The sequence below is a fragment of the Natrix helvetica genome, assembly GCF_964273705.1.
Source record: "Natrix helvetica genome assembly, chromosome: 14".
NCBI classification, from domain to species: Eukaryota; Metazoa; Chordata; class Lepidosauria; order Squamata; family Natricidae; genus Natrix; species Natrix helvetica.
Genome location: NC_138564.1, coordinates 13,819,630 through 13,844,046, shown reverse-complemented (window position 1 = coordinate 13,844,046; position 24,417 = coordinate 13,819,630). Strand labels below are relative to the sequence as shown.

Below are 24,417 nucleotides of genomic sequence, written 5' to 3'. Positions count from 1 at the left end.
AGGTGACATAGATAGGCTAAGTCATATATGGAATCTGTGTTATTTAAGACATGAGATAAAATTCTAATCCCCTTGAACATCATCATAGCATGGCAACTACCTACTTGCTCCTTGGAAGTTCAACAGGAGATAGAGATTCAACTGCATGATGAATATAGATTAGGGAGAGACAGATCCACTGTGACTAGATCCACCAACTCACACCCAAAATAGTACCATCCTCCCAGACACGAGCGCCGAATCCCACAAAAGACCCACAATTGCAGCCATGGAGATATTAACAAAATGTTGGTTTAATGGGCAGCATTTAACCTGAGGTTTGTTCAGATGGAGTCCAGCAGCTTTGAGGTTGCCCCAAGAAGGAAGATGTAGAAACTATATTGCTAGCACAAAGCTCAGCATCCATCAGTTGATCCATCTTGACCAGCCTTGGAGAGTCCAGGATTCAAAAACAGAGGATTCTTCTCGGGTCAGCAGAACCAAGGAAGGCGACCACACGGTGGGGGTTTTAACCAAATTGCTGGGTTCAAGAAGGCAACCAGCTAAGGAAGAGCAGAGTAGGAAGGAACACAAAACTCCTGGGGGGGGGGGGCAGGGGGGAAGCAGCAGCAGAAGCAGCAGCAGCAGCAAATATCTCCCACCAATGGACCTCATTTTCTGGAGACAGGTTGGCCAAAACATCTTCGCTCAACCATGAATTTTGCCATCTTTGCTCATGCAAAAGAGTCCTTTAAAAGCGAGCCCGGCAGGATGAGTCCTCCTACACCACCCACTGGGTGGAAATGGTTCCTGGCCGGGAGGAAGCGAATTTGCACCTCCCAAGGAGACCAGTTCCTCGGCCCCAGCAGCTGTCCATCACCTGGGATAGTAGTCTTTGGGGACACCAGTGAGATTCCTGAGCTTCAGGGCCATGTCCACCGTCTTGATGTAGCCATTGATCATTTTCTTCATCTCTGGGGTGTAAGGGTCGTACTCCAGTTTCCTCAGCCCTGATCGCTTGAAGTTTCCATCCTTCTGTCCCTCGACGCACAGCAAGCGGTCCTCCTGAACGGCGATGCCCAGCAGGCTGACCATCCTCTTCAGCTGGACAAAGAGATCTTGCTTCAGGTCCTCAAAATGAACCACCAAGACCTTCTTGCCAAATTTCAACCAGTCGAGCGTATGTGTCACCCACCACGGAGCATAGTTCTTGACGAACTCCGGCCATTCTGAACGAAGGAAGGAAGGAAATAGGTTATTCGTGAAACCTTTTCTTGGCCTCTTCAGGGTCTGTCTGGACTTTTATCCCATCTTTCCCCACTCCCAAGCAGAGATAAAAGCTTTAAATAGCCTCTTTGCTTCGTTAAACATCAACAGTGTAGCACCTCTTGTAAACTCCTATCTCATAAAACTTTCCTAAGGCCATCTTAAAATTACTGCCATACAGCAAAACAGATAGATGATAGATAGATAGATAGATAGATAGATAGATAGATAGATAGATAGATAGATAGATAGATAGAAGATAAATAGATAGATAGATAGATAGATAGATAGATAGATAGATAGATAGATAGATAGAAGATAAATAGATAGATAGATAGATGATAGAGATAGATATAGATAATATAGTTAGTTAGTTAGATAGACAGCCTGCCTGCCTTCCTGCCTGCCTACAGCTAAGAACTATGAAGGTAGAAAGGTGAAGGTCCTAGGAGGTCCATGGCAGTCGCATGGCAGTCACAAAGTATGGACATACACACACACACCCAGGTTATCCCTCAGAGCCCACAGGTGGGAAGAAGCAGGAGAAGGCCTATCGATGAAGGTGGAGGCTTCTCCTGGTCAGTTGTGGCTCTTCTAAAGCCTGCAATCAACGTAGCTTCTCTCAAAGCTATCTCCTGGCCCCTGAGCTTCTGGGTCTTGAAGTCCAAGGAAGGTGGAGGAGCTGCAGAAACTCCTCCCAGTGGGGCAGACAGACCTACCCTTGCCCTTCCAGTGGGCGTGAGAAGCGAAGCCGATGTGACCCCCGTACTTCCGGTTGAACTCCGCCATCAGTGCTTTGAAGGGGTTGCGAACCAGGAGAATGGCCGAGTCAAAGGCCTCGATCTCCTTCTGCCCACTCTCGTGGGTTTTGATGCATATCGTCCGGCCGCTGCGCCAGTGGTCCCGTTCGCCTTTGAACCCTTTGGCCAAGTGGGGGGAGGAGAGAGGGAGAGGGAGGAAAAGAAAGAGTGAGCCCCGAGCAGCAGATATGGGGAAAGGAAGGAAGGATTAATCTAATTAATCTATTCTCTCCCCCCCCCCCCACTCTCTCGCTGCATCACTGGAGGTTTCCTAGAAGAGATGGGACAATCGCTTGTCCAAAATGGTCTCGGGTCCCCTGTTTGATCAGGGGGTTGGACTAGAAGACCTCCAAGGTCCCTTCCAACTCTGTCCTTTGCTTTTCTGCTTTACTCTTCCTGTTCTTGTGCCGGTTGGCTTCAGGGCATCCTCTCTGCCTTCCCTCCTCCCAGGTCAACTTAAGGGATGCTTGACAGACAGGAGATCCACACAAGTTTTTCCCCACCTTAAATCTCAGCCCTTCCCTCCTTTCCCTGGTGAGGCGATCAGAGGCCAATTGCTGCAACAGAGATTTCCGTGGGATGCCAAGCTACCCTTGAAAATTTACTGGGGTTTTCCTCTGAGAAGTGGCTGCTTGTTAACCAATTTGTCTTTTTTTCCTCCCACAGATCCTTTTAAAGCTATAATGAGCCAGAACTACCAAGGTTTGGTCTCCAGGCAACTGCAAATTCCAGGAAAAGGATATGAAGCTGGCTTGGCAATTTGAAAGGAACAGAGGGAGGGAAAGAGAGAGAGAGAGAGAGAGAGAGAGAGAGAGAGAGAGAGAAAGAGAGAAAGAGAGAAAGAGAGAAAGAAAGAAAGAAAGAAAGAAAGAAAGAAAGAAAGAAAGATGATAAAGGGATTGCCAGCCTCTTCTGGTGCCAACAGGGCAGCCTAGGCCAGGGGCCTCCAACGTTGGCAACCTGTGGACTTCCGGGCTGGGGAATTCTGGGAGGTGAAGTCCACAAGTCTCAGGGGTTGGAAACCCCTGATTTGGACTACAGAGAAGAGGCACGCTGGTTGGACTTCCGTGGTGGAAGCTGCTGAGATAGAGAGGGTCAAATTCATAGCTGAGTGAGATTTTCAGTTGAGTGCTCCTCCAATGGCTCGGAGCAAGCCCGCCCCCCTCTCCATCCCCTTCCCCATTTCAACTCCCAAGGAAGCCATGCCATCACCTTTGTTATAAAGAGAGCCATCAAAATAATAACTCCCGGTATAGAAGCCCGTGGCCAGCTCAATCAGATGCCGTGCCCACGTGTTGCCCGCTCCGGGAAAGCTGGCGAGGGCCACCAATTGTTTTGTACGAGCTGTGAGAAATCTCCGGTCCATACATCGGTTATCTGTGAAGCAGAGAACAAGAGAAGGTTCCTGAGGCCATGGAGGGGATGTTTTTGAGGGCCACTGGTGCCACCCCCACCTCTCAAGGTGTCCTGGGTGGCCTGGTGGGAGGAGAAGGGTTTTCAAGAGCCTTTGCTCACCCCAGGCCACTCAGTCTGGTGGCCTTCTCTTGGTTGCCCAGCCCAGGCGGACTGGCAGTTCTGCAAAGCAGAAGGTTTTGAAGGTATCTCATTGAGCTTCCAGAAAAGACAGTTGGCTTAAAAAATGTATTTATTTACTTATTTCACATGGGTTTACATGGAAGCCAAGACTCAGATTGTCAGCTGGGAGTTTGCCACACTCCAAGATTTACATCTGAAGCCTTCTCCAGCTCTTAAGTGATGGAGGGAGGGCACCTTCCTTCTTTGACCTTCAGACCATGGGAAGAGAAATGTTCTCTCTCATCCTGCTGCAGTTCTGGAAGTGGCCTAGGTGGAGAAACACTAGAGGGTCTGTAACTCTCCCCCCCCCCCCAAAAGCAGGGACTGAGGTATGGCTTTTTACACATTAATAAGCAGAGAAATGGGCATGAAGGTCAGTTGCAAGAGGTGATGGACACAGTGTAGCCAGGACTTCCAGGTGATGGAACAGGAGACTGCCAGGGTGCCCAGGAGGTCTGAATGCCCCCAGCCCCACTTTCCCAGCCCCTCCCCCTCCCCTGATACCTTGCACTTGGGTCTGGTATACAATGAAATAGTCTGAAGTGCCGCAGCTTTCAAACTCCTCCCCGTTGCATCTCTGGGCGCAAAGATGCTCTCCTTCTCGTTCATGCAAGGAGAAAAGAGTGGTGGGGAAACCGCAGTGGCAGAAGGTGCCAGCCAGAGCTGCCAGAGGGTATTCCTAGGAGGGAGGGAGAATTCACTGCTAGGCATGGGGCAAATACCTTGGGAGCAGAGCAGGACGGAGGTCAGCTCCTGCCCATCAAGCGGAAGGGCGGATGCAGAGGTCCTGGCACTCTCATGCAGACCATGGGAAGGGATTCTGCGCTGTGTGGCTCCCCCCATGGCCCAGCCCCTGTTGTCTGCTAGCCTCCCTGGCAGCCCTTGGAGATGAGCTGCTGCCCCACCCGAGAGTCAAGTAGTGCCAGCTGGTGGCCAAAGGATGCCTCTATGGAGCCTGCATTGGTACCCAGGAAGAGTCAAGGCCTATGGACCTGGTGGTCCAGCCCAGGGGCCTTGTGCCACATCCTTGTGCCAACCCCCTTTCTGCTCACCTTTCCTGTGCAGAGATCAACGCATCGGCCCACAGACATGTTCTTCATAGGCCTGCTTGCCAACAAAGCCAAGGAGAGGTTCTCTGGCCGGCGGAAGCAGCCACGGAAGATGGCACTGCCATCTGGGGAGAGAAGCAGAGGGAGGTTTCTTTGCTAGAATTCAGAGAGAGAGAGAGATCCCAAAGATGCTCTGGGCACAGGACCCTTCCTCCTCCTTCCACCCATCCAGTTAGCCCAAAGAACGACGCGGTGCCAAGGCCCTTAAAAAAGGAGGCCACACTCACACCTCCTGGTGGATTCCTGGGCCAGATCCAGGCGGTAGATGGACAGCCGGTTGGGCCCCCCACAAAAGCTGCTCTTCTCTCCTTTGCACTCCATGTTGCATTCGGCGTCACTCACGTTCGCGGCCAGGATCTTGTGCCCACAGTAGCACTCCGCCCCGAACTCCAGCCCCGCGTAGAGGTAGCCCCTGCCACAGACGAAGGCACCCTGAATGTGGGAATCCTCCAGGCGCAGTGGCCAAATGTCCCTCCCCAGACAACGACCTTGCACAGCGGCTGAAGTCCTGAACGATGGGCCTGGGACGTGTCTTCATTGTACACTAACTGGGTTACGATTCACTTGAGGAATTCTGAGCAATTGCACGGAGATTTACAGGGCAGGAGAAAGGGACCAAACCAGGATGGATTTCTGAGCACGGATCCCATCCCCTTTCAGCTTTAACTACATCTCATCATTTGCCACCCCAACCATTAGCTTGACGAGGAATAAATTCAGCAAGTAGAGAAAATCAAAGTGGCCTCTACTCTTCCTCTCTAGTCGGGAGGGAAACGCGATTTGTTGCCTTTGTCAAATGTGACTCCGGATCACAAAATTTACTCCAGGCAGGGAAAAAAACATCTACCGTATTTTTCGGAGTATAAGACGCACCTTTTCCCCTCAGAAAAGAGGGCGAAAATCTGGGTGCGTCTTATACACTGAATACAGCATTTTTAGTCTCCTTAAACCTCCGTTCATCCTGTTTTTTGCAAAAATGGACGTGTGAGGGTTTGAAAGGCCTGCAGAGGGCAAAAACTTTATTTTAAATTTACCTCTTCAAAATCTTGGTGCGTCTTATAGTCCGAAAAATACTGTATTTCCCAAGAGGAAAAGATCCCATCACCACATGGATTGTAGACAGCCACGTCTGGCTGGATAGTGTGATGTTGTCTACAGGGGTAGTGATATGTGTGTTTTGCCACTGCTGTTCTCCTTTGAAGCAATAACTAAGGGGGAAATCTCCAGCAGGGAGCAGTCAGAGGAGGAAGTTCTGCCCCACAGCAGAATTGCAAAGCGTTTGTGGGCCAAGAAATTGGAGAAGAAGGAAGTTCATGGATGTTCTCCAGGGAAGGAGACAACCTGGAAATACGTGTGTAGGGCTGAGCATTTCTTTTTTCCTCTGTCCCATCCTCCAGTTACAAAAAGGTCTCCCTGATAACCTCAATTCAGCATGATTTGGCTCCAACCATTTGGTGTCATGTTCTTCGCTCCCCCCCCTCCCCAACCATCCAACGCAAGGTAACCCCCGAGGCATCAAGACCTTCCTTACAATTGATAAAATGGGACGGATCAATGCCTGCCTTCCCCAGGAGCTCTCCCTGGTCCTCAAACACCAGGCAGTTGTTGCCACAGGAGTCCAAGGGTAGGCCCTGCCCAAGACCTGGGCCGGCTGCCCTTATGGCAAAGAGTCCCAGGGAGAACCTGAAAGTTCTCCCAATCCCCAAAAGAAGGAAACGCACTCGGTGCCTGGAGTTAATGAAGTCCTGGTGTCATTTGCCACCCTACCGTTCGGCGCAGTTGTCCTGGCAACGGAACAATGTCATTTTTTTGTAGTCAAAGAAGGACACTCCGCGGAGGGCTCTCTGGTGGGTGTTGTCGACATAACAGCCGATGTACTTTGCTGGTGAAAGGAGAAGAAACATTAGCACCCCAGATCTTGAGTCAGGGAGTCATGGGGCCAAAGGGGTGATCCAGAGTGACAATTCTCAGCACTAACTGGGCCTGGGGAGAATTCCCAGGCTGTTTTTCAGATTCTGCCTTTTAAAAAAATTCTTCTAAGACCTACGAGACCCCATCCGAAAGCTGCTGTACCTAGCAGGATTCTCCTCCCACCAAGATTTGCAATGCCTGTCAGGGAGCCATCCGTCAGCCTGACAAGCTGGCTTTGCTAGTGCCTGGATGGGAATTCAAAGCACACTCGCCTGCATCCCGCTGGCTCTTTCAATTTACGAGACCAGACTTGGCGCAAGGAGACCTGTTGGGTGTGCCTCTTTCTGGCACGGCAAGGGGAAGAAAGAGGTGGCACCGCCAGTCCACCTTCAGCCTTCAGTTTGCCAAGGTGAGTTACCTACACAACTGGGGAAGAGGTGCTTCAACTCCCCAGCTCTGATTTTTCAGTCTTGAATCTGAAAGAAGACCAAGTTAGTCCAGGGATCCATCTGGGCTGGACTGGGGTGCTGAACTACCACTCCCATCATCCCCAGCCAGCAGGGTTTCTTCCCTCGGCTTTCTAACGCGCTAACAAGGCAAACTCTAATAATAAGGCAAATAATAACAATGCGGCTTTATAATAAACACCGTCGGCATTGACAAAATCCCCACCCGTCAATTGCAATGGGAACAGCTGACATCCTACAACGATGCCTTCCACACCATCAAACCACCACATCTGCCCATCCCGGGTCTTTGGGAAGGACCCCATAGGTGGATAAAAATGCCACCTCCAGTCTGAACATCTGGCTGAGCGTGTGACAAACCATCTTTGTGTCACAGGCAACATCTGAGAAGGGAGGGCCCCGAAACATCCTATCCTTTTGCTTTAGCCTTTGGGAGAAATTGAGAATTATTTTTTTTTTAAAAAAAGTCAATTGCGTGGACACTGCAAATCCTGTCCCTAACTCTGGGATTTAGAAGATGTAGAAGGGAGGAGAAAGAGGTTGGCAATTGATAGCAAAGTCCTTTCACTTCAGTCTTGGGGATGGTCCCCCAGCTCCCGCCCACCCACTCCTGTCCAGGGGGTTGTTCAAAGGTCTGCTCACCCCCCTCCCCAATGAGGTCCCCTCCCCCTGATCCAGACGGGGCTCCTGGCCAAAGGAAAGGAGTGGAGGGGTGAGATGGGCACAGGACGAACGGGGACCCCCCTCTGCTCTCGCACCCTGTGGAGCACCAGTCGAGGGAGGGAGGATAGAGGGGGTCCAGGACAGACACCCCCAGGTTGTTCTGATGATTTCCAGGCTGGGCCTCCCTCCCCAAGCAGAGCGCCACCTTCCTGGAGGTTAATTGTGGGGGATGCCTTGCATACAGCTGGGCCTGCCAAACAATCGCTGCCATCGGTGGCAATCGGATCTCCCTCGCCATCTGCTAGAAATTCTCGGAATGTCAAATCAAATTAGGCTAATGAGCCTGGCTGAACGGGTTTCCAGAACGGGCCCATCACCTTCGCTGGAAAAAGCAACAACACCCTAGAGGAGGCCCCAAAGCCACCTTGGTGGGGGCAAGGGAATGCAGTGATTTATTCCTCCCCACCCGATTTCTAACAGGGAACTGTCTTGTGCTTTGCTCTTGTTGTTTTTCCCCTGGAAATAAAGTTATGTTCTTTGAAGTATATTAAAAAGAGAGAGAGAGAAAGAGAAAGATTAATCATTTAGATGGGCTGCTTCTACCTGCTAGCTGCAATCCTAGGAGGCTCTAGCGGGAATAGATGAGGAATTGAGACCATGAAAATGTCCAAATATTGTTCCCATCCTTAAGATGGAGGTTGAGAGGGGCAGTTTGAAATCCACCTGATTTCGGAAGCAGGTAAAATTCCGGGAGAAAGATTAAGCAATCCTTTAATGGACAGCAAGGAAATAATTCATTTATTTTGGGCAGCAGCAGATGATCAAGAATAAGGGAGGACTAGTTTACCTCCCCCACACCCCACTGTCAGTAAATTCACCCCGTTGATAGATAAGGGGTATGTCAGGAACACAGTAAAACCTGACAAAGCTGCTAAAAGAACCTTCTTATAAAGCGATCAGAAGGACTCAACTGTGAGATGAGTGGGTAACAGATCAAGTCCCCCTAAGAGAACCTCTGAAGCAAACCGAGGGCATTTTGGAATGAATGGGTGGAAAGGTGTGAAAAAATGTAAAGACACAAGGAAAGGATTTGGGTTGGAGCAACACAAGTGTGCAACAGAACGAGACAACCGTGTGATGTGGCAGCTAAAAAAGACCAATGCGATCTTAAGTATTAAAATGCAACGATACAAGTTTAAAAAAAATACAAGTGGAATTATTATTAGAAATAAAATGTAACAGAGAAAATTATTTTGTATGAAACTGTAAAGTTGGGATTGCTGAAATGCCACTCGGAGAATCCGTCACACAAAGTAAATAAGCAAAGGCCACAATGGAAAGGAGGAAGGATGAGGAGGGAAGGGAAGAAAGGGTAAAGCAGAGGAGGTAAGGGAGGGGGATTAAGAGGGTAAGGAAGAGGAGAAGAGAGGAGGAGGGGGAAAGAGAGGGGAAGAAGAAGGCAGAGAAGAGAGAAGGAGTAAGGTTGTTGCAAAATAAGATGGAGGCATGGGGGTGGCAAGAAAGTGATCCAAACTGCATTCTATATATTTGTAAGAAAATAATGATAAAAATTAACGATGAATAGATAAATGTTAAAAGTAATTATAAGAGTGTATATTTGTGAATGGATTCGAAACACACAAACAAAAAAACCTTTCTTAAAAAAAGACCAATGCGATCTTAAGTGGCAGCCTTTCCCAAAACCCGAGGACCTTCCGAGGACCCGGGATAAAAAGAAGGCTTTAATTTCCATTCTCTGCATGCTATTCCCAATTCATCCTGAACCAAGTTCATTCTTCCCTGAAGGGACGTTACCTCTCTCTTCCTCCTTCTCATGAGCGCTCCTCCTCCCCTTGAGCACTCTGCTCCAGGCCTCCCCATAATCACCTCTGCTCCTCCCAGCTGCGTCCTTCGGGGGGTTCTTGAACCAAGTCCCGTACCTCCGGGCCAAGACCACAGACTCCGGCATTGCCCTAAACTCCCTGCCAAGTGGCAGCGCCCCCAGCGACTGGGCTTCGGTCCCTTCCGCAGCACCGTTGCTGGGCCGGGGGGCAGCCCCCGGGACCGTCGTCTCCCCGCTGAAGCCGGCATGGAGGAAGACCAGACTGCCAGCCGTCAGGTAGAGCGCAATCAAGGTGAAGAAACGGATGGGTTTCCGCCGGAAGTATCTTTGGAATTTCAGCAAGAGCTTGGCCATGTCAACCTCATTACGGATTTTCACGGGGTCCGTCTGGAGAAACGAGCAAAGGAAAACAACCTTCTGAGTGGAGAGGAGGACACCTCTTTCTGCCGTCTGAGAGGCCACGGGTCTGATGCTACGAATCCGGTGCCACGGCTGGGTCCTCAGTGCCGTACTCTCAATAAATCGGCCCAGCTTGGAGACTCCTGTTCATGCATTGATTCAAAAGGAGGAGGTTGCAGAGTTGCTCCTTTGCGCTAGTTCTTCTCCTGCCACAGAGCAGCCAACGGTGAAGTTACCATCGTCAACCTGGAGATCAGGAGTTGCTGCTGCTGCTGCTTTTAACCTGGCAGGCCCACCTGCCCTGGAAGGGAAGTTCACCAACATTCACCAAAATGGAGACGCATCCGAGGAGTTTTGAGGTACCCGATAATGTCCAGGGACACATCTGGACCAACTGCCACTCATTGTCCCAGGGTGGGAAGAAAACTGAACCTAGAAATCAACAGAAAAGACAATATTAGGACAGAAAAGACATTTCTCTTTCAGCTAGGCACCAAAGGGGCTCTCCATCCATGATTTCAAACCATGCTTGAAGGGGAGATGGGGAAAGGGACAGGACTCCTACAGTTTCCATTCTCTTTCCCAGATTTTAGGAGAGTTAACATGATCTAGGAAGGATCCCGGATCCCGGTTGCTATTTCACAAAAGTCGATCTCAGAGCAAGGGCTGAAAAACAGGCTGGGGGGACCTTTATGACATCATCACACGGACACCGCTGATTGGCTACTGGGGCCAGTCGCAAGCATGGCTGGCTGGGGGATTCTGGGAGTTGAAGTCCACATATCTTAAAGTGGCCAAGGTTGACATACACTGCCCCATAGCCCCCTCCCAGCCAAGGGAGGCTTCAGAAAGCAAGAACGTTGTTGGTGTCTATTTCAAAACTCAGTTTATATTTCCTTTGGATGGCATTTCCGCAAACCCAGATATAATTTAGTATCATTTCTGTTAGATACTTGCTCTAACTTCAGTGGTTTCCACCAAGGTCCTCCGTTCTGGCGGGAACAGAGGTTTAATCCTATTGCTCGAAGGGTCTGACAGCTCCCTATAAAAGGGCTGCTGTCAGACTCAACCTTCTCACTTGTTGTACTCAATAAAGAGCTGTTGTTACCGTTAAGCCTGTGTGTGCCTCTCCATTACCCAATCTAACAATTTCTTATTATCCTGGCTCATCTTAAGGATCTAAAACCATCGTGGCCTACCAGAAGAGGCCCTTGTTCTCCTACAACCAAGTGGATACTGTAAGGAGCCCAGGAGAGAGGCAAGATCTCCTAACAGGGATAAAACCTTGCCTCTCACCTGCTTTCTTCTGGGTTAGAGAGATTCACGGCCGTGGCTGCATTGCAGGGTCGCCCTCTGCTCTCAGAGCTGAGGGAGGGTCTTCCTTGCAAGTGGAGACAAAGACAAAGATGACCAAAAACCCCAGGAATAAGGAAGAAGCAAAGAAACGGGGAAAGACTGAATGCCGTTTGCTTAATGGGCTCTAATGTTCCTACTACCATCTGTCTTGAGATGATTAAGTAAAAAATATCACCGGGGCAGACGGCATGGAGTATAAATAAATGCTTCAATTCTGCTTCCTCGTATAACTATCCAAACACGTCTTGGTCCCTGAAGTGTGGAGTTTATGGCAATCAAGGGAGGGCTGGTGGACCTTCTGTGGTTCCAGGGAAGGGAGCAATTTGAAAGAGAGAGAAAAATGATGCTTTTAAACAAGCCTTTTTTATCTTTTACTTCTAATCTGCCACCTTGAGTCCTTGGGCACCTTTGTCCCACTTTGCCATTCCTGATTCCATGTTTGTTGCACCGTTCAAAACCATCGTCTGCACCAGAATATTATTTAATATGGGACAAGATAGAAACAAGAAGTAGGGAAATACAAGACGCGATCGAAATTAAGATGCATGGCAACAGGGTCCCATTCATGATGGTTTCATTTTTTAGGACTTTCTGACAAGCACAGGGAAGCCAGATTCACTTAACAACTGGGTTACCATGGCAGGGATAACAGCCGTGGCAAGTATGGTTGTAAAACAGGGCAAAACTCACTTCCCTGTCTTGCTTAACGACAGAAATGTCAGGCTCAATTGTGGGCGTAAGTCAAGGAGTATAAGGTTTCGTAACGAAGGCCCTAAGAACCTGAAGAGATTCTCTGGAAGTCCTTTAGGTGAGGCCTGGAAGCCATCCTGCCACCTCCAGCAGGGGCCGCAGGAGCTGAACCCAGAACCGGCTGAAAGAAAACCAGGGCACGGCAGAGTCAAGCATTTGGGGCAGTGGGCTACACAGGGTATTGCTGGTAGGAAAATAAAATGCTTCTCTTGCCTTCTCTTATTCTTGCTCTGGAAATAAAAGCTGTGCAGCCAACACACCGATGCCAACCTCTCAACCTGGGGGTTGCCTCCAAATAGCAAAGCGGAAAAATGAAAAACAATAACCCAGGATAATGTACCCGTGCCTGGCCTTTTCCTCTTCTCCTTCAGCGGGATTTAATGGGTCAGTTTTGTAAAGTCACAATAAGCTTGGCAAGGAAACACAAGGGACACTAAATTATTCAGTTCCCTCAATTGCTCGGTTACCAGCGAGGAGTAGAACAAGCCTGCTTTCTCTTCGGAGCAGTGGTGGCTCTCTCTCTCTTTTTTGTAAAGTGTGCCCGCCCGAGTGCTACCCAGCGTCTGTGGAAACCCCAGATTCCTCGGACAAGGGAGAGAAAAGAAGAGAAGAGAAGCGCAACTGAGCAAAGACAATGTCTCTATTGTGGCTAGAGTTCCCAGCCAAGGAGGAGGAGGAGGAGGAGGAGGAGGGTCTGGAAAGTTACTGCAAGGATGGAGAACCACCTGCCAATCTCCCAGTGCTGACGCCCCCCCCCCCCCAATCAGATGAAGGATGGCATTCATTCTTTCCCCCCCTTCCTCTGGCCCAGGCTGGCATTCCTGCATATTCAGCCTCTTCAAACGTGGGCAGGGAGCACCTTTTGCTCTGAAAGAAAGCTGAACTTTTTGGAAGGGATGGGCAGCATCCCGAGAGGAACCGGCAGAGCCTGAGAAAAGTTACGAATTCAGGAAAGGTCCAGGAAGATGAGACAAGCCAAGAAAAGATGATTGAGAACCCAGAAGGGAGCGAGGGCCCTGTCATGATTGCTCCTGACGGCAGAGGTCGAAGGAGGGGGGGGGGCGGAATGTCTTAAGATTGTCGGCTTGTGATTCCCCTGGTTAACTAGAGTTTTTTTTTCCCATCTCTAACTTTTCTTCTTATGTGAAATTGCAACCAGTAGAAGCTGTTAAGATGGGGTTGCAAAGAGAAGCCCAACATCTGGTGATAAATGAAGTTCCCCTCTGCACAGCTGGCTGGGGCTACAGACCAGGTCATCCCAGGAGGGAGGCAGTCACAGTCACAATTCTCAGGGGTCCAAGGGTTGCAGGACTGCCCTCCCAAAGACTAGGAGGCTTCGTGTCGGGGTTCCAAAATTAAATCAGAGTCCGAGGCAAAGTATTGCTCAAAGTTCCAATTGATGAAGAGAGCCACGTTGGCACATCTGGGAAAACCAGAATCTGAAAGCTTCCCGGTTTTCCCCACCCAGTTGAAAGTTCAAGATCTTGCTCCCACACCCACAAGCCCATCCCGTGGTCCAATCTCCCACTGCCATGCTGACAGCTTCCACCCATCCAGTTCCAGTCAGACGCAGAGGTACAGAGACAAAGGATGACCTTGGCTTCCTAGAAAGAATGTTGTTATGGCTACGTATTATCTAACTCCATACAATCCCCCCTGCCATTTTCCCACCATAGAAAGTGCATAGTAGAATAATAGAAAGTGTAGCAGGCCAAAGATCCGAAAGAAAAGATAGCTGCAGGCCTGACACATCGTTGCCCCCTAGATGAAAAGGCCATAAGCCAAAAGGTGAGCTATAGGACCAGGAGGTTGCAATTAAAGAGGGTCTCTGGCCTTCTCCATCTTCTGCACCCCGAGAGATTTGCCCTGGCTGGTTCACCCCAAAGGCAGGAATTCTCCCTTAAAACCCAACCTGTGCACAGGGCAGGATGGGGACCGTAATTGAAGAGAGGAAAGAGAACACAGAGAAAGACCTGGAGAAGAGAAGAGCTTCCTTCATGCACGAGGCTGATCTACCCCTGGGGGGGGAGGGGATGTCTGTTCTGGGGTTTCTTGGGGAGGTGGTTGTCTCAGGGGGTAATAGGAGACCCCAGGCAGCCCAAGAAAGCCCCCTTCTTCCCTTCATAAGGTGATATATCAGCAGCCCTGAACAGCCAACAAAAGGAATTTTGCTTCAAGGACACGGCCTGGCTAAGGGGCCGCTCAGCTTTTGTTCACAGAACGAAGGAGGAATTTTCTCCTCCACCGGTCATAAAGTCTACTTTAGACAAGGTAGGTAGAGTCTGGGGGCTGCTCCACCGAGCCTCAAAGATGGCAGCCTTGCCAGATACTCCCTCCAAGAAGGGGAAGTGAAGTTTGGGTAGTTGCCAGCACTCTCCTCTCTCCCCCCCCCCCCCCCAGAAATAAATAAGAAAGCAGCTCCATCTTCAAAGGAAGTAAAAAAAAAAAAGACACAACCACAACCACAGGATTATAATCCCACCCCGTTTTACAGGCATCACATATCCAACATGCCTAAGAAGGGGAAGGGACCTCAGTTCCCAGGGCTTTTTAGGCACTCCACCCCATGTCTGGGGGGACGGGGACGCCCTTGGCCACACAAAACCCCAGCAGGATTAGACCTGATGAAAGGAATTTGACACCATGGAAATTTTAACCCCACCCTGCCTGTTCCCCCTTCAAAGCCACCACAACCGCCTCCAGACAAAGATTAAAATTGCTCCCCCGGGAAGGTTTTGCAACAGGCGGACAGGAGAAGGAAGGGGACCAAAATAAATAAATAAATGTGGAGGAAAAGCTCGTAACCCTAACCCACGCCCAGGTGACTTTGGAGGCTGCCAACTTTCAATATGTTTGCAGAGGAAGGAAAGCGCCAAGCATCAAGTATTAATCGGGCCTCTAATTAATTGTGACTCGCCTTGATGCAAATTTAATGCATTTGGCATCGCTACAGATTGTCATGTTGTTGTTTCTAAGAGATCAAGGTGATTGGGTTTTTTCGCTTTTGAGAAATGCCCTCCGCCCAAAGGAACAGCTGTTTTTCGACAGAGGCCGAAATCTGTCAGCCAAGACGGGGAATGGGGGCCCTTCTGGAAGGGGGCAGCCAGAGGTGGTGAGACCCCAGGAGTCGTCAAATTGGGCCTCTTTCGGATTCCCCCCTGGGTGGTTATGGCTGTTTTGTCACAAAAGCCATAACTGAGGCTTACAAGTCTATTTTTCTTCCTTGTTTCAATATTCTTTTAAAAATTGAACAGGGGGAAAAAAACCCCGGAAAAAGCCAACATTAGCCTGTAATATTGTTTGGCTTCCTTCCCTTAAAGCTGGAGGAAGGAGGGTAAAAAAGAAAAGGAAAGTTTTCCTCTACTGCTTTTTTGAAAACCGGAAGAGCCTCGAGAGCAAGAAAATTGTCCCACCACCAAGGCCTCGGTTGACCCAAGGAAAGGGAGATGTTATTCTGGGGAAGAGCTTCAGAGAAGGAAGGAACACACACACACAACCGAGGTGCACAAGGAGGCTCCATAAGGAACCCAGGAGTCGTCTGAAGGGGGACTCTGATCTACAAAAGGCCTTTCCCACAATATGTTTAAACACTAAACTCAAAACAGCCCACAATCCTTGGGAATGCCTTGGCACAACACAGCCAACCTTGGTTTGGCACCCGTCAAGTATCCAAGTTAGGTGTATTTAAGCTATTTCATCTCCTGCAAGCTCAGAAAATGGGCTTGTTCAGTAACCAGGTTGGGAAAGTTCTCCAAATGTGACTGCCCAACATTTCTCCCTTCAATGACAGGCTCGTCTTCTCCGTCTGAGTTCAACGGTCAAAGAAAAGCCGGAAGATTTAGATCTGGGGGAAAAGAGGCACTGGAATATGCGTGTGGCCAGGGCGGACGAGGGAAGCCAATTAAAATTATGAACATATGTTGGAAGAACTAAAAAGAGACGTTTGTTCTCTCTTTTCTAATTTGGGAGAGCGGCGTCAGCTGGTTTTCCTTGGTGGCACTTTCGGGGCAGACCAAAGGAAGACGTGATCACACAACGTGGTCACCACTAGAGAATTTGTCCCCAAGACTGGTGGGAACAGCTGTAGTTTCATTTCTGGTGGGAAGATGCATCTCCCTGCATCTCCAGCTGGGCTTCAAAAGACCTTCTCCAAGTGATCTTCAGATTTGGTCCACAACTCTCCTGGATCCAAACCATCTGATCAGGAGAAGAATGCCCGTTTTTGGTCACCCGTGGCTCTTTTCCCGAAAGAATGTTAAATTCACACAGATCATAACCTTCGGTGACCAAGATGGAAACCGAGCGAGGCCTCCAGGTTCTAACAGAAGCTCCCCCAAATCTCTCCTGCTGGAGGGGTCTGCCAAAGGCCACAGCTACCCCTACTCTGAAGATACAAGGAAGGTTAAAAAACAAACCTTGAGCTTCACTCCCTCTCAACACACATCCACTTCCTTTTGCCCCAACAGAGGAGGTGGCCTTCTCAGGAGCAGCTGCAGGGCCCCCAGGGTGGGCCTGGCTATTGCATGCTGGTTGGGAATGGTACCAGTTGAAGTCTCCCCATTGAAGGAAAGGCCCTGGGAGACAGGCCCCAGAGGCTTCCTCCTGCTGCAGTGCAGTTATCCTGGGAGAGGCCCATTGCCTTCTCCTCCTCTCTTCCACCACAACCTTCAAGCTGCATTTGTGATTCTGGCAGTTAGAGGGAGGGAGGGAGAGAGGGAGGGAGGAAGAAAGGAAAGAAAAAGAAGAAAGAAAGAAAAGGAAGGAAGGAAGGAAGGAGGGAGTGAGGGAGAGAGAAATAAAAAGAAGGGAGTGAGAGAGAGGGGGAGAGAGAGGAAGGAAGGAAAGAAAAAGAAGAAAGAAAGAAAACAAAGGGAGGGAGGGGGAGAGAGAGAGGAAGGAAGGAAAGAAGGGAGGGAGGGAGGGAGGGAGAAAGAAAGAAGGGAGGGAGGGAACGAGAGAGAGAGAGAAGCCCTTTGCAAAAGACAAGGGAACAAACGGATGAGGAAAAGGAGGTTTAAAAAAAATCCCTGCAACAGATGCACTTAAAAAAATTAACTAGCTGCTGGACTGGGGGGGGGCTGGGGGGGGTGCAAAGGAGGCAGATGAGCGAGTAAAGGGATCAAAGCCCCTTGATCCCATTTGCCGGTTACTGATACAATAACTGCTTCCTCTCCCAGCATGTGACATGTGGCCTCTATAGATTATTCACTCTGGAAATTGGAAGTTAGGACAGGGCAACTTAATCCCAGAGCGACCAGCTGTTCCTCTGCTCGCAACGGGGGTGGGGTGGGGGCTGTGCAGGGCATTTCCAGAAGCCCCCTAAGGAGGCCCATTTGTGCTGGGCTTCTTCCTACCTGCACTTTGGGGGTGCAGCCCTTCACAGGATCCCACCTGTGGATGAAGCTATGGGACCTCCTGTTCCACCCATCTCTTCCCATCCAAGCCACAGCCGTAATTGGTGGATTGGAGGCAACGTGGATGTGGCCACTCATAAATAACCCCCAGCAGTCCGTCCGTCCGTCCGTCCGTCCCCCCAGCTCAGCCTTGCTGGATCTCAGCCCATCTGGATAAGCCCTTTGGCCCAGCTCCAGCGTTGGGGCTGACCTTCTAATGGGATGCTGGGTGCAGAATCTTCTCTGGAGGAGAAGGCCTGTCACACATGGATGTCAAAAGGCAGCAAGGGAAGCTGGAAGGCACGAGGAGGGAATGATGGGCCCATTTCCCCTGGATCTGCCTCAGGCAGCCGGGTTGAAGTTATGGCCAGCTATCCATGCCCCAAATGTCTTTCCTGCTTGCCCAATATCCCAGGTCTTTGGACGAGCGTCTTCTCCCCACATGGCACAGCTGCTCAGGTGGCGCACACTCTCTAGCCCCAGATGTTGCCCAATGGAGTTGGAGCAGCCCAACAGGTGGGAAGGGGGCTTGGTGCTCTTGACCTCCAAAGGTACTTTAGCTCCAGCCAAGAGGACCCTGCTTACAGTCGGGACCTCAAGGAGAACATCTGGTGTCCATTCAGGCTCCAAGGTGTGGCTAAACTAAACTAAGACCTCTGACGCAACCCTTACCTATTTGGTTTTTTATCAGCGTTACAAGGAAGGAGGGAAGGGAGGGAGGAAGACAGGGAGGGAGGGAGGAAGGAGAGAGGGAGGGAGGAAAGAAAGGAAGGAAGGAAAGAAAGAAGGAAGGAGGGAGGTGGAGGGAGGGAGGGAGGGAAGGAAGGAAAATTCTTGCTTTTTCTCCTTCAGTATCAGCTCCAGGGAGTTGATCCACCCTGTTCCTTCCTTAAGATGCCCCCATCCAACTCAGTCCCTCATGGAACTTTGAAGAAAATCTCTTCAGGAAGTCTCTTCCCTGCTTCGAACCCTCTGTCCTGCCTCCAAGGCCTGGGATGTCCTGGGTTTTTTTCCCTTGGGGGCTAATTGGCCTTGAATGCCACCAGTTGAATGCCATGGTGGGTACAAGGGCAGCCACAGGGCGCCTTCCTGCTCCCCCCCCCACGCAACCACCAGGGGCCTCCAAAATGTGGGCAGAACCCCCCTCCCCCCAAGAGGATGCCGAAAAGTCATTAGCAGGTAATTAATCTGAGATTTCAGGAGATAACAGCGAAGACGCCCTCTCTTGTTCTGAGCTATGAAAGGCCCCCTTCGTTCTCGCGTCCCCAGAAGATGGGGGGGTTAAGGTCTCCTTTCCCTCTGCACAAAAAATCCCCCCTTGACCCCCCAACAGGACCCCCTCCCGAAGCACGAAGGGCCCAAAATCTTTCCTAGGACCTCCCTCTCTGTCTCTCTCTGTCTCCCTCTCCCCCTCCAAAAGGAGATGTGAGGAGGGTCTCGGAAGGCTCATTGGGAAGGAAGGTTAAAGGAACCCTTCACCCCCCCCCTCCCGAGAGAAAATGCCCACTGGGCGATGGAAGACCCCAGGGGACAGAGAGAGGCTCTTTGGTTCCATGGAAGAAAGGACAACCTGCCTTCCTCTCCGGCTGGCAGTAAAAGGGGAAGGGGAGATGTGAGAAGACCCCTGTCCTCTTTGCCAGAGCAAAGCTTCACCCCAATGGCTGCGCAAGGAACCCCCACCCCCGTCTGCCTCTCCCAGATGACCCCAGGCATCCAAAGGCACCTGAGCTTCTTACCTGGGAGAAATCACCTTCCGGAGGTCATCTGAGGTCAAACCCTTTCCTCCTCTTCCTCCTCCTCCTCTTCCTCCTCCGCCTTGGCAGCTTCTGAGGGCACCTCCAGGCTCCCCTGGGAATCCCTGGGGAAATGCCCGATCCTGGAGGGACGCTTGGGGATCACCGGGGCATTGAAAGGAGGAGAAGCCCCCTGGGCAGCCTAGCGGGGTCTTCCTCAAAGCCAGCGGGCTGCAGGCAGACGGAGCCGTCCTCCCTTCCAATCCTGCCCCTCGGAGGCTGCAGCGCTCTGGGCTGGCTGGCAGAGGCGAAAGCCGCAGTCATGGCAGGCTGGCTCCGTCCTCGGGTCTCACATGCTGGCACCCTGCAGGTTCCGAGCAACCGGAGAAGAAGCTCCTGGTCTCCAAGGATTCACCAGGCCGGAGAGGACCGTCCTGTCCTGGATGGCGGCAGCTCCAACTCCTGCCAGGGCTGCCCTCGCTTGGTGCCCGCTTCCAGCAGGAGCCTCGGCTTCCCTCCCTCCTTCCCTGCCTCTGCTGAAGCTCCGACTGAGCTCCGCTGCTCCGCTGCTCCGCTGGCCAGCCTACAGCACTGCCTCCTGCTTAACCCCTCCTCTGCCGGGGCTGCCAACGTCGCCCCTTCCTGCAAGGAGCTGCCAGAGGAGAGGCTCCGTCTTCCCAGGCAGGTGGCAGGTGGGGGCTTTCCAGGAGAGAGAGAGAGAGAGAGAGAGAGAGAGAGAGGCTGGGAAACCCAAGGCCTTTCCCCTTCTCCAAGCCTTTCAGCCAAGGTTAAGGGAAACATGGAGCTCTCTGGGTGCCTTCGGGGCCCTTCGTGATGGGCAGAAGGCTGCTTGACAGGGAGCCCCAGAGGAGGCCGCTCGGAGAGGTGGAAAGAAGGAGTGGGTGAAGGAGGGAGGCTTGCAAAAGGAGAGGTGCAGCAGCCCAGGATGAAAGGGAGCTGGGAGGTTAACCCAGGGGCTCCATAACAGTAGCAGAGAGAGACACTCGCGGGGAGAACCCAGAACATCTGGAGGAGGTTTATTTAGGGGAAATGCTTCCGTTCTAGGAAAGGAAACTTCCAGCTCCCCTTTGGGACAAGGCTGAATTCCGTATCTCTTGTGCTGCGAAGGACAACAGAGATCTTAATGTTCTAAAAATCAGACTTAATGGGTGAATCGGCTCTTTTGAGGACAGAAAGACAGATGTTTTGTGAACAGCCCGGCCGACGGCCCTGTTGCCATGAATGGTAGGTGTGGGTCTATGGGGTTGGGCCTTTGCCTTCTCGGCTGATACTTCTTGCCACCCACAAGTGACTTTTCTCCAGGGGCCAGGAGTGCTTTTCAGTCAGAAAAGGTTGCAGAGAGAAAGAGAGGGAAAGATATCAAATGGAGGGCTGGAGAGAAAGATTTGGGTTAGAAAGAGAATGAAAAGTGGGAATGGAAGAAAGGAGAGCGGAAGGAAGGAAGGAAGGAAGGAAGGAAGGAAGGAAGGAAGGAAGGAAAGGTGAGGAAGGAGAAGGGAGGAGAGGGAAAGAGGGGAAGAAGGGAGGAAGGGAAGAAAGGAAGGAGGGGAAAGGAAGGAAGGAGAGGGAAGGAAGGAAGGAGAGGGAAGGAAGGGAGGAGAGAGAAAGGGGAGGAAGGAAGGGGAGGAAAGAAGGAAAAGGAAGGAAGGAAGAGAGGGTGGAAGGGAGGAGAGGGAAGGGAGGAAGTAAGGGGAGGAAGGAAAGAATGGCTAAGAGGAAGGACCTCAACATAGCATCCATCCCTCAGCCCTGCAGACTTGGGGATCTACCAGAAAACTCATTTGTCACCAGCACATTCCACAAGCTGTCACCATCCTCTTGTGCCAGTTATACCTGGGATGGGTCCCTCCCTCCAATCTCTCACCCTCCTAGCAAGACAGGGAGAGGCAGACCGACCAAGGTTTGCCTGATTTAGCCAGAGGGGGCCATTGTCCCCATGCTGATCTAAGATAAAACCTCCCTCCTGTTACTCCTTCCCCCCTCCCCATTTTATCGCTTGTCCCCGGAAAAAAGACCTATCTGCTAAATACGTCCTGTAAGAAGATTTCAGACCCACAGAATTATTAGATAATGGCTGCTTTCTCCCGAATTAACTCCTATTGTTTTAGTAGTTGGGGGATAAAGACAAAAGGAATCTTGCAGATTAATGCCAGGAGCAAGGAGATTAAAAGATTAAAGGGGAAACGAGTCCACGAGATGGAAAACAGCCTTTCTTTCTCATTTCTTTCGACAATTTGCTTGCAGCTTTCTGCCCCAAAGTCTGGGATAAGCCTGCTGTAATGGACCAAATCACCCCCTCCCTCCCTCCCTCCCTCCCCTGCCCCTCTGTGTTTCTAGAAACATCCTTCCTGCATCAACAGGATGGGCGGAGGGTCTCCCAGAAGGAAACCAAGCTGCCTGCTCAGGTTCTGACCTGCTCTGTGACTGCTTTAGGGGCAACTGAACTCCAAGCCTCCTTCCTTAGGTTCAACCTAATTACAACTCTGGCAACCAGCAGCCCAAAACAGGGCTAGACAAAAGTGGCAGTGACTCAGTTTAACTGCCCAACACGAGGCAGGACTGAAGCCCAAGGGGGCAGAATCCAGGACAGCTGTTGTCCCAACTTGAAGGCAGCTTTTTGGAGACCATCTCAGGGTCCATATTAGAACCAGCCCTGCTTCCCTTAAGGGATTCTGTTGGATGTCCAGCCTTACAAATACCCCTTGACCTATAGGGATCTGACCTTGGCTTTTCAGGGCGATATTCCCCCAGCCCAAACAGAATACCCTACACCACCAGGCTTCGAATTTTGGCCTTGGATAACCTAGAACTAGGCCACCAATGGTCGGACTTAAGCGTAGTACACAAAATCATCCACCACACCATCCTACCGGTCAATGACTACTTCAGCTTCAACCTTAATAATACAACAGATACAAACATAATGTAAACCGTTCCAAACTTGATTGCAGAAAATACAACTTCAGCAACAGAGTGGACAATGCCTGGAATGCTCTACCTGACTCTGTTGTTACATCCTCAACCCCCCATAACTTTAACCTTAAACTGTCTACTGTTGACCTCACCCCATTCCTAAGAGATCTGTAAGGGGACGTGCATAAGCACACCAGCGTGACTTCCCCTCGTCCCTGTCCTACTGTCCCCACTTATTCCTATCTATTTCCTGTATTCATAATCATGTTTATTCTTATTCCTATTGTCTTGTAAACCAGGGGTGTGCAAACTTGGGAACTTTAAGACTTGTGGACTTCAACTCCCAGAATTCCCCAGCCAGCTGGGGAGTTGAAGTCCACAAGTCTTAAAGTTCCCAAGTTTGCACACTCCTATTGTAAACGATTCACAAATCAAATACATAAAAATTAAGTAAATAAATTTGGGAGAGACCTTAGCTCAAATCTTTATCTCGCCTCTCCTGGGACAATATTCCTCCCCAAAGATGAGAGAAGGCTTGCAGGAAGATCTTATTTCCTTCCCCAACATCTGGCATTCCAGAGGAATTAAAGTCCAGCCGTCACAAGAGGTAATCACAGCTAGCCTGGACTTCCTCCCTTAATTAGGCCAATCCCCTTCAAAGCCCTTTATGGCTTTGGGTGACCACAATCAGGATCAGCTTAGGCCAAACTGTGGCCAGGTGTCAGCTGTGAAGGAAAAGCAACCAATTCTTCACTCCAGCTCAAGGCAGCTGATCCCTTGGATTTTCCTAACTGCAGATTTGTCTTTCTGACAGCAAGATCCAATCTGGCTCTTCAGTAAACCTCTGTTCCCCCGTGGGGACAGACCCAGATTGGTTCTTGCAACATTATTCTGGCACACGCATGCGTGCACAACCCCTCCTGTGCCCCATTTTGGGCCTAGCAGGCCTCCCTGAAGCCTCCTGGGACCAGAAATGGGCTGCGGGTGTGGGGGAGGGGAATGCGCCCTGCACCTTCACAGCAGAGACCTGAAAATCAGCTGGCCAGCAGGAGGCACATGGTCATGTACAGTGGAGCTGGCTCGCATGCCTGCAGAGAGGGCCCCGTGTGCCACCTGTGACACGCATGCCATAGGTTCGCCATCATGGGCCCACTGGCTGTCCTGGGGAGCCAGTTAACAAGGTCATCGGCCATCAGAACTCTTCTGGCCATTTCTATCGGATGGAGAAGACCGCATTTGAGAGCCAGGACAGAGTGGAATTTTGGAATTGGGAGCACCAGGTCAGAGTCGTAACAACCACATATTTCCCCCCTGCCAGGAAGCAAATTCAGCTGAGCCGAGGACAGGCATCTCCAAAAATGCAGAACCTGGAATTAGGAGCACACCTCCTGGGGCCAGTTGGCTTCCTCAGGACCTCAAATGTGTCAAATATGAACGAAGGTTTCCCTGTGTTCGAAGTAGCCAAAATTCAGGTGAAATCTGGGGCTTAATCCCTACTATTTTAGAAAGGAGGCCACTTTAAGGCGCAGATCAAACACGGATACTCCATTTGCCATGAGCCCCCAAAATAAGTAGACCGAGAAACACGCAGGGGCAGTATTGGATGGGCAAAAGTGGGGCTTGATTGGCATCTGAGTCGACCTCTTGCTAGACCCATAGATTCAGGAGCAACCCGGCTCCTGTGGCAGAAGAATGTCAGCTTGGAGAAGATAGCCACACCTGACCCACCAGAAACCTTAAACTTTGCAAACACTTCCAGGGCCCAACCCTGCTGGCTGCCAATTGCTTGGACAACATCTTTAGCTGCTTGGATCATGCCCAGCCTTGGAAGCTGTCCTTGGTGCTGAATCTTCCCCCTCGGAAGGTGAACAGGAGACACCTTCCCGGACAGGTAAATTGGTTCCCTCCATTTCTCAAGGCCTTGGGCAGAAATGGTTCACCAGCCAAACAGGGCTTTTGAAAACTGGCAGGGCAGGGGTGGCTGCTGACTCTCCCTAAGGCTCATGCACATTTTTCCAGCTGTCAGGACCAGCTTCCTGGGCATCAGAGATCAATGGGAGAAGGCAAAATTCCAAGGACAAATCAAAAACTCTGGGGGAGATTTGATGTTGCACAAATGGCCACACCAGTCGTGTTTGGCTTTCTCCAGCATCTGGCTGAGTGGGTTTGGGGTCTTCCATTGCCCCCATCCCCAAATCTGTGTGGTTGCAGAGCAATTTTGAGGAGCCTCTGCAGAAGA

The 24,417-nt window shown here is 50.7% G+C and overlaps 1 protein-coding gene across 3 annotated transcripts; it reads right to left on the bottom strand.

Annotated features, from left to right (window-relative positions):
- Window positions 1–273: 273 nt before the first annotated feature.
- Window positions 274–19,776, bottom strand: WSCD2 (WSC domain containing 2). Of its 3 annotated transcripts, XM_081966251.1 has the most exons (10): window positions 19,248–19,776; window positions 11,309–11,393; window positions 9,586–10,444; window positions 6,497–6,611; window positions 4,957–5,141; window positions 4,673–4,794; window positions 4,125–4,299; window positions 3,258–3,422; window positions 1,965–2,165; window positions 274–1,208 (listed from the first exon to the last, which is right to left on the bottom strand). In XM_081966251.1, the coding sequence occupies exons 3-10, from the start codon at window positions 9,965–9,967 to the stop codon at window positions 856–858; spliced, it is 1,698 nt and encodes a 565-aa protein (XP_081822377.1). In that variant the 5' UTR covers window positions 9,968–10,444; window positions 11,309–11,393; window positions 19,248–19,776; the 3' UTR covers window positions 274–855. The 3 variants fall into 3 exon arrangements, with proteins under 3 accessions (XP_081822377.1, XP_081822376.1, XP_081822378.1); XM_081966250.1 differs by lacking the exon at window positions 11,309–11,393; XM_081966252.1 differs by lacking the exon at window positions 11,309–11,393 and having other exon boundaries at window positions 9,658–10,444.
- Between the last annotated feature and the right edge of the window lie 4,641 nt (window positions 19,777–24,417).